Source organism: Xiphophorus couchianus, chromosome 5 (genome assembly GCF_001444195.1).
Source record: "Xiphophorus couchianus chromosome 5, X_couchianus-1.0, whole genome shotgun sequence".
In the NCBI taxonomy this organism is placed as follows: domain Eukaryota; kingdom Metazoa; phylum Chordata; class Actinopteri; order Cyprinodontiformes; family Poeciliidae; genus Xiphophorus; species Xiphophorus couchianus.
This window is the reverse complement of record NC_040232.1, coordinates 13928615-13947174: the sequence shown is the minus strand read 5'-3', so window position 1 is coordinate 13947174 and position 18560 is coordinate 13928615. Positions and strand designations below refer to the sequence as shown.

Here is an 18560-nt window from a genome sequence, read left to right as displayed (position 1 = left end):
GACAGGAGTGAATCATCTCGTCTCCGTTTAACTTAAATGTTTGAAGTAAATGAGAATGTGCTCGACTACTTCAGCACAGTAGAAAGAACAAGGTAAATTACTTTGCTAAAAGTGATTATTTACATACTTAAGCTATGCTAAGCATACAGCGGTCGGTTACAGGTTAGATTATATTGTTCCGTCCTCGCCGACATCGTGGCTCGTTGGTCTAGGGGTATGATTCTCGCTTAGGGTGCGAGAGGTCCCGGGTTCAAATCCCGGACGAGCCCAATTTTTTATTTTTATTTTATTAATAAATTCGGCAATCGAAAAAGAATGTGTTTAGAATTTTTACGCGTATCAGTATATTTGCGCTAAATATTATTTCTTTAGTTGACCTAATGCATACATAAACCAAGCTGCTGCATGTTTTAGTAACTGGACTATCCTGAAACCAGTAATGAAAAAGAGAAAAGGTATGTTCATAAAATTTTTGCTTTAATGCCTGTGTCAAACTTAAGGCTTGTGGGACAAATCTGGCCCGCCATTGCTTTTAATGTGGCCCTCTATATTCTAGACTAAACAATAAGTGTGCTTAAATATTATTTTGTCGTTTAAATCGCTGTAGTTTTTATCTGTTTACTTTTTTACTTATAAACAGCTTCCTCAGACTTAACTGATGTCAGATTATAGTCCATGATCTATACACCGAGTAATAAAAAGTTGCATTTACTGTCATAAATAAGTGCAAATATCGCAATTTCCAAATTAGTACCACAAACACTTTGATTTTTATTGTAAAAAATTACAAAACAAATCAAGCAATCCTGGAGGGACTGAAAAGTTGTTCAATAATATTTAATTTTAGGAATTCATTCATAAATTAACAGTTTGTGAACAGGTTTTATCAATACATTGTGGCACCACTGGTCCTTAAGAGCATTCATGATCTTGATTTGACCCAAAACAAAAATGAGTTTCACACCCCTGCTTTTATGTATTACACTACAACATTTTGTTCTTTTTGTGGTAAAACATGAATGAGTAACAAATTAAATTTAGCTTAAATATATGTTCTTACTTAAAATAGTCATTTAAAAAAAATTATAGGGCAAAAAGAAACAAAGCAAAAGTATGTTTTTATATTTTTTGTACCACAATAATCTTAACATGTTCGAAAATATTCAGGAACTGAATTCTACAAACACTATGATGTGGATGTAGAAGGTAACATTTCTTCTGTACACCTAGAATGTATTGCTTCTAAATATATATATATTTTATCGCTAAACAAATAGCTTGACTAGTTAAAAGGGTTTTTAAACAGGATGAAATTAAAACATAGCTAACATTTGGTTATGTTTAGATAAACAGAAGTCTATTTTTCTTTGCACTGTATTTAACTCAAAAGAACTGAAGCCTGTCAAAAAAGAAAGAAATAAAGAAAGGAAAGTAGAAAGACGAAACTCCATTCCATTTTATTTTACCAATATATTTATTGAGTGGTAGGAATATTGAATATTCTTTTTTTAAAAATGCAAAAATTACATATAGACCTGTAATGTACAAATATATGTTCACAGTTTAACACAGTTCCCTTTGAATTGCCACCGCTTAGATTAAAAAGAAATATGGTTTATTAAAGACACAACATGACAGAAATGTATAGTAGAGTATCAAAAATCATGCGTAATAAAAACCATTAATTGCCCTTTCAGTTTAAAAATCAATTATATCACAACTTGCATGTGCACAGATAAAAAAAAAACATATACAAAGCAAAGAACTGCACTGAGTATCAGGGAGCAAATGCAGATCAGTTGAGCTGCTACATTCGGTATAGTATTTGTGTACATGTGAATAAATGAGACTTTGCACCTCTTAAAAAAATGACAAACCATGACACCTGTAAAAGGTTTCAGGTTAAACCAATCAGCAACTATAAGCAGAAAAAAATGTGTGATTTTAAATTGCTTGGCTTTGGGAATGATATACAAGATACTATTTTTATATACAAATATATTTTTATATATAAAGTGCGCATTGGAGATGTACAAAGATGCTATTTAAACTATTTTGTTCCCCAGGAGGTGTAAAAAAATGTGCTCTAAAATCTTGCTGGCATTTCATTACAGTAAAACCTGTTACTGTGTATCCTATGGTTATAAATATAGAGAAAAATGTACTAAATTTCCTTTCCAATTACATCTTCTGCAAGTCATGCCTAAATGAAACAGAACTGTTTCTGAAATGCCAATATTTAAGAGCAAATTTCCATGCTTTGCACTTTGCATATTTCGTCAAAGTGCCTTGCAAAAGTACCCATAACCCTTGAACATTTTCACATTTAGTCAAATTACAGCCATGAATTTTAATGTATTTTATGTAACAGAGCAACAGAAAAGTAGTGTGTTTTTGTCAAGTGGAAGGACTGCAAAACATAATGTGTGATGGAAAACCGGCTACACATTACTCCTAACACATCATCGCCATGGTGAAGCATGGTGGTGGTAGGATGATGCTGTGGGGCTGCTTTTCATCAGCATGGACTGATATAAAACCTTGTTACACGCTGCAAAAGACTAAAAGCAAAGGCGAAGGTTCAACATTTTAGTTTGCTCTATCACATAAAATCCCATTACAATACATAGGGACATAGCAGGCTATAACCCAACAAAATGTGTAAACGTTCAAGAGGAAGTAGTACTTTGAAAGGCACTATAAAAAGTGTCATACTATAAAAAAGGCTACCACGGTGTCACATCAAAAACCAGAATGGTTTAAACATACATAAAAACATGTTTTAATACACAAAGCATAATAGTTCTTCTACCCTTTTACCATTTTATGGGTGATATTTTTTCTCACTCACACAATAATGCCCCTGTGCAGCTACGTTCACATTTCTGAATGAAAACATTGATAAACACTTCACTCCTAAAAATGAATGAGACCTGCAGTCCCACTTTTTAACATGCAAAAGCAGACCAAACCAAGACTGAGCTGCTTTTAGTAAGTGCATGTTTTCTTGCTCTGCACATGTGTGTGTGTGTCTCCAAAAGAAAGCAAGCATTTAGCTACCTGTCTTCACTTCATCATGTAAGCTTGTAGAGGCAGATGTGGTGTGTGGTGTAATGTGGTGGCCAATGACGGAGGAATTAGCATTAGCGTTAGTCACAGCTAGCTGCGCTCAAGAAGAAGCAAGACGACAAAAAAAGGAAAAATAGGAAGCTTAAGGTGTATGACACAATGCACAGTGGGTGTGATGTGATACATTCTGGAAGGTTTTCACATTTTATTGTCCTAGTATTAAGGAAGAACATGTATGAAAGTGTGTGTCCAAGCCCACAAAGTAAATACGAAGATCTGATGTTGCACTAAAGAGTCTGAGCATGCCAAGACTTGGTTGATGAGGCAGGTTGTTTCTGCAGACAGGAGGGAGCTGCTCTCAAGCCAGCTGAGATGCTACAGCCCCTCAGGACCTTCCACAGCTGGTCAGAGGTCTGACACAGCAACCATAAATGTCTAAATGAGAGTAGGAAGGCGTTACCAGCTCTTACGAATGAGGTGAAAGGGTTCAAAACATGCACCCTGAGGAATATTTCCCCCAATCCCTTTCAGTCGGCCATTTTAACACCGTCAAGTCAAAGTGGTGAAGTCCCAACAATGAACCTCGGCCTGAAATACGCGTCGCCTGGCCGGCGTGGAGGATTTCACACTAAAAGGTGGCGTTTCTTGTGCAGAGCCAGGTGGTCTGAGCGGGAGAAGCTGCGTTCGCAGTCTGGACACTGGAACGGTTTGACCCCCGTGTGTTTGCGGAAGTGTCTCGTTAGCTCGTCTGAACGGGCGAACTTCCATGTGCAGCCTTCCCACACGCACTTGTAAGGTTTCTCTCCTACACAAAACAGAAGAAGAGAGCAAAGGCATGAAAGGAAGGTCACATTAGACTGAACAACTGGTGCTGGCATTGAAACGGTGCTGCAGTTGGGATCAATATAATAGGTTTTGGTCAACAGTATATAAAAACAGCAGCGTCAGGTTGTCATGTGTTGCTTTTTAACACCTGTAAGCCTACCTCATGTTGTCAAACAGGTTCTGTTCTATTACATAGATTCTACAGACCTGGTAGTAACTGGGCTGCCTGGGTGTCACTTGAGAAACTGAACTTGGTTTTCATAAAATGAGGTTAATTTCCGTTAATTAATTGTCATCAGGAAGTCGGTTAGTTTTTCACACGTTTCACAAGTTGGTATTAAATGAAGTCATCATTTCAAAACTGTTTTTTTTGTATTAACTTATCTTTGATATTTAAATGTATTTGCCGATATGAAACATGTAAATTTAACAAAGAGCAAAACAAAAATAAATGTAAGGTAAAATAATGGGATTTACTTTATTCCCTCCAACATTAAAAGCTCTCCTCAAGGTTCAAGATGTTCTTGGAGCATTGAGAGCGAGGCCTCTTACCGGTGTGTGTTCTGCGATGCGCTTTGAGGTGAGAGCTCTTGGTGTACACTTTGTTGCAGCCAGAGAAGTCACAGCAGTGAATTCGGCGCTTTTTCTGCGTGTCAGGCGACTCAGCTGGTAGAGGATGCTTGGAGCTCGTGCGAACTATCACTGATGGATTGTTGCACCTAAGACAGACAAAAAAAGGGGGAAAAATTAATATAATGTTATTCCCTCTCTACCTAAGGTGGCCAGCAGAGGGCACCAGAGTCTTGTTTCAAAATGTTGAAATTTACAGCCGTTTGATTTTGTTGGACGCTACTATATTGAGGAATAGCAAATTTTTCCTCATCTATTTGTCTTTGCTTTGTAGTTTTACCATAAGAATATACTACATCTGTCACAGTTTGATTCTCTCAGAGATTGACATAAGAAAAACAATAATTTCTAAAACCTGTGAAGCAGTCGATCTTTTGGTCTTTACAGCCCTGCAAAGCTGGGTGCATAAAAATCCTAAAAGTGAGACTGAAGCAAAAGAATACAATCCAAAAGATAAGAAGGGATACATGCCAAAATGAAAAAAAAAAGTATATATATATATTTATATATGTATAGCAGGGTGTGTCTTTTGTACCTTATCCTGAAGAACTAGGTGTGTATTTAAATAAGTGGCAGTTTGCAGCAGGTGTCGAGTGTTAAAATGTGAATCAATTTTTGCATAGAGGAATGCAGAGAATCGCTCTGCAACACACACCGCTCAAAAGAACAGGGCCAAACCCATCATTATTAGACAGCTTTGACATCTTTACAGCTTGGTTATAGTTTATAGTATAAGGTATATGTGTGTGTATGTAGAGAGGAGATGTTGACAGATCAAGTCACACCTACTTGTGCCCTCTTAAGGGGCCATTTATTTCTCAGTTGGCACGGCTACAAGAACAAGCCTGTAAAGGCAGCCAACCTGACAACAGAAACGGATGGGTTGCTCTCAACTTACACACGGAAAATAAACAGCCAAAAAAAAAAAAAAGTAGGTGAGAACCAACTGCCAGTGTACCTTTGACTATCACCTGTGCAAGAAAACCTGCAATTATTTCTTTAAGGGGAAAAAAAGGCCTCTAGTTAGTGAAAGATAAGACGGTTCCGAAAAAAACCCGAGGAAGCGAAGAAGATTAGGAGCGGGAAGAAGAGGGAGGGAAGAAGTTTACGAGAAGTGACATGGACACCTACAGCCTCTCCACAATCACGATCTGGTAAAGATGTGTACAAAGGGCATATAATAAATTAACTTTGATAATTCCTCTTTGCACAATCACGCCAGAACATCCTGGGTCAACTCTTGTATTCGGCTTATCCCAAATTATTTCTGTAGCATTTATCTCTGACAGACGGAGATTGTCGTCTAGTGAACAATTTCTGTCTTGATTTGACTGTATGTTTTGGACTTTTATCCAACTTAAAAACCCAATAATGACACATTCTTGCATTCATCTTTAAAATCACCTTTGGGTAAAAAGTCCCTGCCCAATTTTGCAGATTTCACGATGGTGGAAAAGAAAAGTCTTTTTTCCTAAGCAACTGGATGAAAATATTTCTCCTTTGTCACAACTACAGATGTTTTATACATTTTAATCGTTGCTCTGGCTGTAGACATTGGCAAGTTGTTGTTACAATTTTCCAGTTTATGAAGATCAGCAGTAATTTGCCTTCAATCTGCCTTGAATTGCATATTCTTTCGTCTTTCCCATTTTCAAGAGTGGGTAAAAATCAATGGGCCTCTGTGCTGCATCTTATTTATACTCCAGAGAAGCAGAATGTCAATGGAATAAAATTATAAGTTTCAACACATTATGATAAATTAAAAATAGTAAAAATGACAAAAAGTTCTTTATTTCCATTTATTTTATAGAAATTGTTAATAAGGAAACAATAATTTTTCTCCTAATGAATGAATCCATTTTAATAAAAGTCAGATTTTTGCTTTTGCAAAAAAGATACATTTATATTTACGATTTTTTTAAACACAATTTGCCGTTATTGTCAATAAAAGTGAAAGGAATATAAATTTTCATCAGTATTTCTACTGAAAGGGTGTGGCTGGTGAGCGGGTAGAGAACAAAAAAGGAAAGAACGGTGATCCATGCAGAGGAACAACAGATTGTTTACACAATACTATTCATAACAGCACTTTATGTATTGGATTTCCAAAAGCTGTGAAGAAGTAGATCTTTCATCTTTACAGCCCTGCTTATCAAAATCCTAAAAGTGACACTGAAGCCTACAGAAGAGCAACAGAATATGAACCAAAAGAAAAGGAGGAAGTTTTATTGGTAGGTTTACTGGCAGTAAAAGTGAAAAGTGCTGTCATTTGTCAGAGGTATTTTTTACTGAACAGGTGTGACTAGTGAGAAAAGAGTGAGAAAATTCATATAGAGGAAAGGTAGATGTAATGTACAGTAAGCAAAACATTTGACACATGGTGTAATTAGGATATTATCTTGCAAATCCAATCTGTTCGAACAAAGGAACATACAGTGAGTGCAGGTATTAGAAGGAAAATAGGGCAGCACTATGTAATGTAAAACAGTGAGCCGCTCACAAATAAGGCCTGCTTTGCTTGTAGAACGTATGATTTTTATTGGTAAATGTCATCAAGACTGAAACCTAAATCTAATTTTTAGCTATTAATCCAAACCGCAGTTTTTGTTTTTCTGATTATTTATCATTGCCTTTCTCCCAGCAGAAATCTTTGTTGTAGTATTTGCTGCAAAACCATTACTAATAAAGGAACAAAACTGCTATATCCTGTGTTTCAGTGTCAAGGACCTTTATTGACTCTATTTGTGGGACAGCATCTAGACTTTGAACAAATCTCAACATGGATCATGTTGAAACCGGGTCTATGAACAACACTTCCATATAAAGCTAAAGGGGAAGAACACAAAGCAGCTTGTGCAACTTTTGCCGTTTCTCTCAGAATCTATGCATTTAGCTGGCGCCTGTGTGTGCCACTCACTCGTACTCGTGGGATATCCTGATGACGGAGGATTTCATCTCATGGCTGCTCAGTGCGTCCTGGGAGAGATCAGGTTGAGGCTCGGTTTTGATTGACTTGTGCAAGTCGTGGATCTCCCCATGCTTCGTAGAGTGAACTGGTAAAACATAAGAGATACACAGTTTTGATAGTTTTCTTTCTGTTTACATATTGTGAAACTTTTCTTCACGCTTAAATGGTTATCCCCAGAAGGAAAATCCAAGATTAATACCCAATAATGAAACTTTCACCAGCAGGTAGTTCCAAAGGAATGCCCCTTGTAAACTCTTTGTGTGTTTTTGTGTGCTTTGCTCTAATATTTGGTTATTTTCATCAAATGTATGCCTGTCAAATGTGGAAAATTTAGAGAACTGAGTAATTTCTGGTGCACTCCAGCAGGCCACAGGCAACAGGGCAAAAATAAAACATCTTCCAGAATAAAAAACAGAAAATTTGCTGAAATTGTTTTTCTAAGAGCAGGGTGGAAAAAGTGCTTCCTCATTATAAGTAAGAGACAAATATAGACGTTGAAGAAGGAACCAGTTTAGGACAATAGCCAGTTAACTTCTGTTTGAATCCAACTTATAATTCTCACAACAAACTATTTTCTTCGTGAGAAGACATTTAAAGTAAGCTAGTTAAAGATAAGAGATATATAACACATTTTATCTTTTTTGAACAGCAGCATTTCTAATTAGGGTTAAGTTGAATTTACCTCCAACTGTGACACTACAACAGCATGTCATGACCCAGCCCTGCCACTTAACATACTTATTGTTAGCTTCATGTATTCAAGGTAGACTTCAAGTGTCGTGCAAATGTATTTCAGACCGAAATAGATAAGAAATAGAAGAGGACTTCAGGCAGGGCAGAAGCAGTGTGTCCATTACACTGGACTGGACTTTTTCTAAGAGTATTTTTAGTCTAGTTTTAGCAAATATCTTAATACTCTTGAAACCAAGATTTACAAGTAACTTGTAAGATCTAGAAGCGTGTTTTAAGTAAATAATTTCTTTAATTGTGGCACTAGTTCCACTGGCAGATTATTCATTTGTAACAAGATACTTTCCATTATTATAAGTGAAATAATCTGCCACTGGAACTAGTTATTTCTCATCGATATTAAGAAATTATTGACTTAAAAAGCGCCTATATCTTATCAAAATGTTACTTGTAAGTTAGTTTGGGCTTGTTTCAGTCACAGTAACAAACTGTGTGTTTTTGCAGTGTTTAATGCTTAAGAGTTTAAATGCTTTGCAAATTTCCTTGGATTTTTCTAAATGACCAGAGTCAAAATGGACTCACCAAGGTAAAATAGAAATGTCTGCCACACTTTTTAAAATTTACTTGGGAAAACCTTTTACTACATTTGCATTACTTTGCTTCCATTTCACAATTATTAGCTACTTTATTTTGGTCTAATCCCTTTATAACATACAGATGTTTGTGGGTGCAAGGTTAGGTCGAGCAGAATACAGATTAAGCGGCAAACAGGTCTCACCATACTTATGTTCTCTGCTGGGAGGATGACCTTCATCGCTCGGGACCGGCGGGCTCACGATCATTGGCGGATGCAGGGAAATTGGTGATGGGTACATGAGGGGCAGGGGCAGCACGAGTGGCGACACCATCACCCCGGGACTTTGGATGACCATGGGTGGGTAAGGCATCATGTGAGTGGGTGGTGGGAGGGAGTGGGTGGGCGACGAGCGGAGCTGAGAGTGCGGGGAGCAGGGAGAGGCGCGGCTCGCTGAGCTGTAGGTGGAGGACGGAGAGCTGGGAGGCGAGGCCGGGGAGGACGCTGGAGGCGAGGACGAGGTGGAGGAGGAGCGCTTGCTGACCGACAGATCCACCGGCTCCTGCTGGGTCTGCGTGGGGTTGCACTGGATGAAGGGCTGCATGGGCACCCGGTAGAAGGCACTGGGATGGTGAAAGATCACCCCGTATGGCTCTGGGAATGACTGCGAGGAGGGGAAGAGAGGATGCAGGAGGAGGAAGTGGAGAAGGGAAACAAAAGAACAGAGAGGTAAACATTTCCGCTTTGCCTTGAATAACATGGAAAACATGTTTCTGCCGCACAAACAACCACAGCCAGCTGAAAAAATTGAAACGCAGCACTCTGCTCACCAGCAGATAACTGTTATGTACAGTGCATTTGTGGGTGTGTTCATTGGCCTGGCAGAATGTGCAGGCATTGTATGCAAATCTCTACTGTAAGCAGCTTGTTTGTCCAGGAAGAGAAGGAATGTGGGAACTAGTTGGTCTAGACACTTAGCAGGAGTGTGTGTAGCTGTTTTTCATGGGGGTGCGCGTGCGTGCGTGTATGTGTGTGTTGGAGCATGTGGGTTGATGGAAGGGGCATCAGCAGCATGTTCGGGCAAGATGGAAGCACAAAAAAGCATCTAAAAATGATGTTTGCAAAACACACCAGTCTTACCGTCTCCATGTCGGTCTTTGGAGGGTAATCATACATCAGCATGGCTGCACTGGCCAGGCTCCTACAAAATAAAACACACATTCATTGGTACACTTTATCCTGCTCACACTGTCAGATATCCTCGTCCTTTTGCACTCATGAAAAAAAGCTTCAAATAAATGGAAACATCTGTGAGCCATAATCCTTGTCTAAAAAGCTATAATCCATTAAAAACTTTTACGACAACCACAATTGTTTCTGAAAAGTAAAAAAGACCAATAAAAAAATTTACGGAAAACCACACCTAGAAAAAATACTGCATTCCATTAGGCTTTCATCCTGTCATTCTGACTGATGAATCTATATAATGTTTATTGGAAATAGTTGTATTCACTGAGGCTGTACTTTTAATACTTCTAGTACTTCTAAAAGTTTGAAATCCTCTCGTCTCATGAAATTTAACTTTGACATTTCAAGCATGCACACACCTTTTATTCTACATATTTCATTTGTGTAATCCTTACTTGCCCATTGGTTCATACACATTAGGTCACATGACATCTAAATATTTTGATATATATCGGGATATAAAACTCAAAATGTTTAAAGAAAAAAGGTTTCTGGGACCACAGAAGACATTTTGCAGGTTTGATGTGCCTGGAAAGTTCAGACACCTGATCACACATTAACACTCTGCATGTACTGAGAACCGCCTGGTATTTGGATAAAAGAGTGTGAGGTTTCCACTCTGGCTTCAGTTACCTTGGCTTCAAATGGCCAGGTGCAGCTGGGTTGGTTGATTGGGCCTAAATGGGAGTTTTTGAGTGTGATTGTGTGTAGGCGTGGGTGTGTGTGTTTGCTCACTGAAGCATTAAAGCAACACAAACTGTCAAAGAATGTACCCTGAGGGACTCTGTGTGTGTGTGTGTGTCTGTGTATGACCTGATTAAAGTCCAGAGTCTGGAGACAGGTTAGCCTTTAATTATTAACTAATGGGTAAGAACACCAGCCATCACGCCCAGACAGACACATACAGGAAGGCAGAGACACACACACCAAGGTTCCAGATGGGGAGAGAGACGGATGCTTGCTAGCTGGGTCAGGAAGGGTGTGAACATGACGAGTGGAGCCTCGCCCTTTGCCCGGCTTCAGGGAAACAAAGAGCCTGGCAGTCAGGTGTGTGTGCGGTGTGCGTGGGCGTGTGTGTGTGTCTGCGTGCTGTGGGAGCGTGTTTTCTAATCCAGGTTTGAATTGTATGGCAGTTCAACCAGAGGTCAAACCATTTTCCTATTGTGGTTTGTGAATCACACGCGGCGCTGACAGTACAGGCAAGTATAAAGCGCAAACAGATCATGACAACAGGAAATGGACAAAGGAAGGACTTTAGAGGGACTTTTTACCGCGACAACCAGAAACTTTAAATGTGCTAAAGTCTGTTCTTTTGTGCGAGTAGAAAAAAAACAACAATACCTTGTTCTGCGGTCTAGGCTTAACATCGGCAAAATAAAACAACAAAAAATATTTATCCAGGAGTAGGCGAATATGTCCATCACAATTGCAGCAGAGAAATATTGAGCACATCTTTTATCCAAACCCCAAAAAACAAACTTGAGACATGAGTCTTCTTTGATTTGCAAAATGCTGATTTTTAGTGAATAAAATGTATTCCCAATTACTCTTTATTTTAAAATAATCACTACATACCAGTGGTTCTATTGCAATTTTATTGTAAGATAAAGATTTCAAAGAGAGTTATTTATCCTATATATATTTTTAAAGTAGTGATTAATATACTTTCCAAATCAGTTATGTGAAATAAATGCAGATTTTATTTAATTATTTTCTTATTTTGTTAATTTAGTATTAGCTACTTTTAAAATACTGCATTTAAACATTTTTCTCAAAATTTCATCTGCTTATTGAAATTTTTACCTCCATCTATCAAATCAATATTATCTTTTCCAACAACACATTTTGGTATGTTTTAGTTTTTCCCTCCCATGTTTAGTTTTACCTCATTGATTATTTTTTTTAGCATTTGTGAATCATTTTGTGTTTCCATCGTTGTGAATTAATTCTTCTTTTTTTATTTAAAGAAAATCTAATGAGTTGAATTTTTTTAGTATCATTTGTTCTTCATTCAGCATTAAGCCTAACATGAAATTGGTCATTCCTTTTTTCGAGGCTTAAACTTTCTAACAACTGTGAACTTCTATAGATTTTGGTAAATCCTTACAAGAAAAAGACTTTAAGTTTTTTGATCCATGTGTTTGATAGTTAATTATTTGTGAATTAAAGAAAAATGAATTGAAATTGGGGACCTGCTCATATTCTCCACCTACAGTCAAGACAAGAAATTGCTTCTTGAATTTTGATAATTAGGTCACGCTGTACTTTTCCTGTCTTCACTGTTTTGTGTAGAAATATGTCAACGTTACCTAACTTTTGAAAATAAGTCAGGCAAAATTGAAAGGTAAAAATTACATACCAACAGTCACACATGTGACGCCGAGCCTCTGTGGAACTTCAGAGTACGTACTGTAAATGTCAATTATCTCTTAACACCTGAGTAAGAACAGCCCTGGAGACATTTGCACCTCCAGTACGCACCCCTAACAGCATTCACTGATATGTGTGCAAGCTGAGGAATGGGTTTTTTCTTTAAAACTTATTACTTATCCAGGTTCGTCTTTCAAAAAAAACAAAACTAGAACAAACGCCTGTGGGCTTAAATGCAGGTTCAATTCTTAGAAAAAACTGCATGCAGTTGCAGAATCTTACCATTGTCCTTTTTCCTGAATAGAACATTTACATAACTGATAACAATGTGTGTCGCTTTCAAAAAGTTGATCAATAAAAACGAAAGTAAAATAAAGTGATCCCTTTAAGTAGATTTGAGTCAAAGACTTTTAATCTCCTTCTTCTGCAGGACAGAAACCAGGCAGAAATCAGACATGATTTAAAAGGTGAAGGAACTAATTTAGGAATGGGTCATAAGAAGCCTAAGTCATGGTGTGAGGGAAATTTTTCTTTTTCCTGTTGTGCACAAGTGGGTGTGTGTTTGAGCATGTCTGCAAATATTGTCTTTCTAGGTCAGTAAAGCTACTGTGTACTCAACCCCAACCCACTCAGCAAACACTTCCTGCATCTCCTCTCCACACTTGGACTCCAACTCTTCCAATGAACCTCCTCTCCATTCGCTCTCCAAACAATCACTCATGTTGCTACCATATTTATCTAATCCACCCCCAACCACCTCCTTGCTCTTCTTCTTCTTCTTCTTCTCCTTCTCTATGAATGATATAAAACAAACATGACTGAAGGGGAAAATATTGCGGCTTGCAGGCCTTGGCTACCGACTCAACCACACTCACACATACACACACACGCCCCCACGCACACAAGCATTTTTACATGATCACAGAAGCACACAAAACTTTCTGCAAGCTCAACAAAACACACACACTAAATCACTAAAGGGCTAAATTATTACAGACACGCACACATGCTCTAATGGCAGCAGGCTGGAGATGATGAGATCACCAGAGAGACCAGAAACCTCCAGACAACATCTTTGTCCAAGAACACACTGCAGCACACCCACACACACACACACACACACACACCGACTGAAAGCCATGAGTTCCCTGCTCTTCACTCTGACTTTTCCTTTACTTTAAAGCCTATTTTTTTCCTTTCCCCGTCAGCATCACCTCATGTCAGTGCTCTGCTGTTTTAGCTCATGACTGTCACTTTGATGCCAGATTGCCAAACTTCTTCTCCGCAGCTTACAGCAATATTGCCTCATCTCCTGCAAACCTGGAACTTGAAGTACACACTGACTCACACTTTGCTGTTGACATTGCAATTAGCCCTTAGACAGGGTCCTAATTGCTTTACTCATCCAGGTGGTGAGCTAATAATCCAACGGTCCACTTCTTGTGAGCTTCTAAGTGCACACTTTCTGCCTGTTGGCTTTTGTTGCTTCAGAGTTGCTCTCTATGTCTCTCAGCACCAATTAGGCACCTAGCCAGAATGAGATTTTCATGGCATGATAACCATAAGAAAAAATATCACAGTTTCATGGTAGCTCTTTGCATACAGATGAGATTAGGGCCTGAGGCTACTTCTTTACTTGTTATTCTAAATGGTAAAATTCACCAGTGGCATGAAGTGCTTAATAGTTTTTTTTCCTAGCACAGTCACTTTTAAAGAAACTTCCTTTGGCTGAAGTCTAGCCATCTGTCCAGGTGCACTTCAGCACGACTTGTCCAGTGTTTACAGCCAGAAATGATGCGTGGTACTCTGCACCACTGAAGGTCCTAAAGGGTTTTCACTGGACGGCTGGTCGCTTAGCTCAGCTTTCCAGGTCAGAGGCTCAACAGCAGTGGGTTGACTTCATAAAGTGTAGTAGTGCTTAGTTACTATTTGCTTCAGACATAAAGAGAAACCTGGGTCACACAAACATTTTTCATTAAACGGACGCCAGACTGTAGAAACTGATTGATTCAACATTTTAATATCTTTACCTGCAGCATTGAAAAACATGGGTACTTTCCAACGTTCCAGTCATAAGAGTGTTGGCGAACTTTTCATCTGTTTGCATTTTCAATTTTAGGAAAATTCCAAATGCAAAGGACTGATTGGATGCAACAATTAGTTAAATATTATATTTTAAGAGCCATGCATTCGTATCCAAATATTCCAATAATAAACTTGGCCATTCTGAAGGGGACTAACTGCTCCATATTTCATATATTCTTACAGCCAGAGATGATAAACCTTACAGAAAATTGGAGGGATATTATAATGATGGCGACAAAGGAAAACAACAAAATTTGCGTTTATCATAATCATTATTGTAATCTCAATATTCAGCAACTGTTTGTGTTCCTGATACTGTGTAGCTCTGCTCTAACCATGACTCTCCATGGTATTTGTGACCAGAAAAGTTTCTGCAGAAGTTTTTTATTTTTTTAAAAGGACTGAATTAATATGCTGTTTTTCCACTCAAACGCTTTTACACTGAAGCCAAATTCACCAAGCCACACTGCTGAATACCCATGATGCACAGCTCAGCTTAGAGTGAAGAGCCTTGGCTGGGAATACACTGACATGTGGTGCAGGAGGAAACTTTAAATCAAACTTGCTATTTTTTTATATACAATGTAAGATGACTATTCTTTGCTCAAATATTGAAGCCTTTTGCAGCCAACAAGATTTTGAAATCGGTAGCTGCACCAAACCAAATCATCATTCTCCCACTTCTGGTTCCTTGACTTCACAAATAACATAAACTCTGACTCCTCTCAGTTTGAGGCCCCTCTCTTGTCTTATTTTGGCTTCCAATTCCCTCACTTGAGCTGCCTAGGCCCTATTCCCCAAAAAACACACTCACACACACACACACACACACACACACCAACACGCACAGATCCTCTCAGCTCCTCTCCCGCAGACTGGGAGGCTACAGGCCTGCAGACCTCAGGGGGGGAACCCAGAGGGGGCCATCAGCAGGGGAGAGGAAACAGGATCCATCGTCTTGCACGCACATCCACACTCAAAACCGTGGATGTACGCGCATTTAAAGAAACAACCGGAGCTGTCAAGCACCGACAAAGGCAAAACATGCGTGCACACACCTCAAGTTGAGCTTGTCAAAGAGAGCGCAGTTTTTGAGGCTTTCCAGACAACTGAGGACAGAGGGGAAGGGGAGAGGAGGAACGGGGAGAGAAGCGGAAGCCCCTCAGAGTTCAGGCCGACTGTTATTATTTCCACACTCTGTGATGGGTCGGGGGGTGTGAAGGAGAGCAGAAGGAGGAGGAGGAGGAGGAGGAGGAGCAGGAGAGCCAAGCCAAATGGGGGGTGCTCCTGCAGGGGGCCTGTGGTTTCCTGTCTGACTCCCTCCCCTCCACCACATACTGCACCTCCCTGCCCCAAGAATGAGAGGGGAACAGTGGGGAACTGAACAAAAAAGCCCCCCAAAAAAACAGCCGCTGTAACCAAACTATGTCAAAATGGAAGTGGAAAGAACAAGACTGAGACAGAAAATGAGAAGAAAATGAGGTGGGTTTCAACCAAAATATGACAAAACTTCAACAAACCTCAGACATGGGGAGGAGGGCAGGCGGTGGGATAGTCGTATTGGCTCACTCCAGGGTTTGAAACACACCAACATAAGTGTTAGTGCGTGGGGACGTGCGTGCGTGTGTGTGTGTGCTTCAGCATGACATAAACGTGTGTGTGAGTGTGCTGGCACGCATGAGGTTGTGTAACTACTTACAGCTTTTTAAGTTTATGGCTGTCTGAGGAGCACAGTGTCCTTTTCCCGTAAGTTCCCACTGAGAACCACCAACCCTTCAGTATCCAGGAGTTTAATGTTTAGCCTTAATGTTCCCTAGGACATGGCCTTTGAGCAGCTGTGTGTGTGTGTGTGTGTGTGTGTATACATGCCGTCTAGCGCATTTTGTTCCACCAGATAACATCAGCATGTTGATTCAGGGAAGGAGGCGTTGGGATGGGTGGGGTATTCAGGGCGTGTGGGTGTGTGTGATGCCGATATTTTCAGCAAATAATAAGAAATCAATAAAAGTGGACAGAAGAGTTTTCACTTTATGCTTCCTGACTGAAGTAGAAAGAATAAAAAAAAGATGAAAAGAAGCTGAGAAAAGAGGAGAGATGTTGTATTCGTTACACCCGTTCTACCCCCAACATCCTTCTCTCCTCCCTTCTTTCTTTCTTTCTCTCTCCAGGCTCTAAACAGGATAAGGGCTTCATATGCCAAGTGGAATGTGTGACGCAAGCCCAGGCCTTGAAACAAAGCACAGGAAACAGGGAGAGACAGAGAAACGCGCGCACACACACATGCACTCACACACACACGCCCACACACCAACAGGGAAGGAGATGCAGATTGTAAAAGATCTAATTAAACTAAAGCACTGAGAGGACGACTCAGGTGTGACACAGTTACAGACTTATTCTCTCACCACAGCTCTTCTTAATATTTGTCACTCATTCAATTTACTTTAATCATTGATAATTAGCAGACAAATTTAGTTAACATCGCTGATGTAATTAACATTAAGCAAAAATGTCACATTTTAAAAGATGATAGGCAAAAGTAAACTTTGCACTTTACACTGTTTTCTGTTTAATGTTTCACCTTCTTATCTGATTCGGATACATTAATACACTGGTCTAATTTATTGTGAATTTTCATTATTTTCTGTCAATTAAGACCAAAGAATGTCAAAGATTTAACAGACATTGGATTTCTTTAACTAGTAGCCATAAGGAATACAATAAGATCAAAATGGATGCTTTTTAAATGCACTAAAGTAAATTCATATTACTTTGATACTTAAAAGAAAGGATGAAAAAAAAAACTAATTTTCTGCTTTGATTAGCAACAAAATATTTTTTATTGGACTCTCTTTTAATGTTTCTCCTGCAGTTCAATTTCATCCCTGAAATAAAAAGCTTTAAGATCCCAAATCTGGTCATGTAATTAAGGAAAAACGGTCCTGCCTTGATTTGCAACGCGATGATTTTATTGGGCAGCTAAACATATATTTTGTATATAGAACAGCATCTCTAACATAAAGTATTATGAATCGTAATCATATTATAGACTGATTTACAAAAATACTTTTTTTAAAAAATCTCGGTAATTATCTTTTCGAATTATACAGGTAATAAAAAGCATATTGATCCTAATTTGTAAGTTAATAGAAAAAAAACTTGAATACAAGAAAGATTTTACCCCAATGCAAGGAAAAAAAATTATATTTTAAGTAACATCATTTAGCGTAATTAGTCAATAACCATAAAATTACACATAAATAAGCAAATAAATCACCTGCTGTAGATTTAAATCACATATTTCTCTCGTTTTAACCAGTTTGTTGCTACAGCCTCATGTTTTTGTGATTTTAAGCATCAACACTAACAGAGCCGCTGCAGGGACATCAGACTTACTTCCCCGCTCTGCCTCTCGGTCTGTTCCCGCTGCGGAGAGACGCTAGTTTCACAGCTGCCTTGCTGGACGGCAAAACGCGGACCTCTCAGTGAGTGGAGGAACTCAATTAGGCAACTCCGGAGAAGAAAACGCGACGCTCGGCGCCCCGCGGTGTCACTGACATCAGGCTCGGAGAAAAACAGATCGATGGCTCCACAAAACTGGAAGTTACGAAAGTCCTCTTTTCTCTGCGTGTAGCTGTGACAACTGAGCTGCTGAGTGAGTGAGCCGCTCCGGTTAAGCTGCCGTCATATGATCCTGTCGGTTTGCTTCAAGGGGTCGGGCGTTTGGGCGGGACCGGGGCGGGGTGGCCCGGTCCGGTGCGTACGCGTGTGTGCGTATAGTTCACACTATAATATTCAGTCATCCTGCGGCGTTTTTTTTAAAAAGCACTTTGAACTTTACAGTTAAGTTCTGTCTTGTTGTTGAAATGTGCCATACAAAACATTTGATTGATTGATTGATTGATTGATTGATTGATTGATTGATTGATTGATTGATTGATTGATTGATACCGGCGATAAAACCTGTTATGAAAAGTTGAGCTTGAAGATAAATACTTTGTGATAAAAGATGTTTTAAAAATATACAGTATTAGCATATAAACACAATATCAACGTCATTTAATTATTGCATTTTATATTATTTTTTTAAATGATGATGAT

The 18560-nt window shown here is 39.1% G+C and overlaps 1 protein-coding gene, 1 long non-coding RNA gene and 1 other non-coding gene across 5 annotated transcripts; 1 reads left to right on the top strand and 2 right to left on the bottom strand.

The window, feature by feature from the left end:
* The first annotated feature begins 197 nt into the window (after nt 1-197).
* trnap-agg (transfer RNA proline (anticodon AGG)) lies at nt 198-269 on the top strand. Its single transcript has one exon. It is a non-coding gene; the product is annotated as a tRNA-Pro (tRNA).
* A 1191-nt stretch (nt 270-1460) lies between these two features.
* On the bottom strand, nt 1461-16286 carry LOC114145051 (uncharacterized). The gene is made up of 2 exons (XR_003595604.1): nt 16113-16286; nt 1461-3032 (listed from the first exon to the last, which is right to left on the bottom strand). It is a non-coding gene; the product is annotated as an uncharacterized LOC114145051 (long non-coding RNA).
* klf3 (Kruppel like factor 3 (basic)) lies at nt 1461-18140 on the bottom strand. Of its 3 annotated transcripts, none has more exons than XM_028018389.1 (6): nt 17856-18140; nt 9888-9957; nt 8961-9420; nt 7442-7577; nt 4447-4613; nt 1461-3874 (listed from the first exon to the last, which is right to left on the bottom strand). In XM_028018389.1, the coding sequence occupies exons 2-6, from the start codon at nt 9936-9938 to the stop codon at nt 3693-3695; spliced, it is 996 nt and encodes a 331-aa protein (XP_027874190.1). In that variant the 5' UTR covers nt 9939-9957; nt 17856-18140; the 3' UTR covers nt 1461-3692. The 3 variants fall into 3 exon arrangements, with proteins under 3 accessions (XP_027874190.1, XP_027874191.1, XP_027874188.1); XM_028018390.1 differs by having other exon boundaries at nt 9897-9957; nt 17856-18139; XM_028018387.1 differs by lacking the exon at nt 17856-18140 and having other exon boundaries at nt 9897-9992.
* Between the last annotated feature and the right edge of the window lie 420 nt (nt 18141-18560).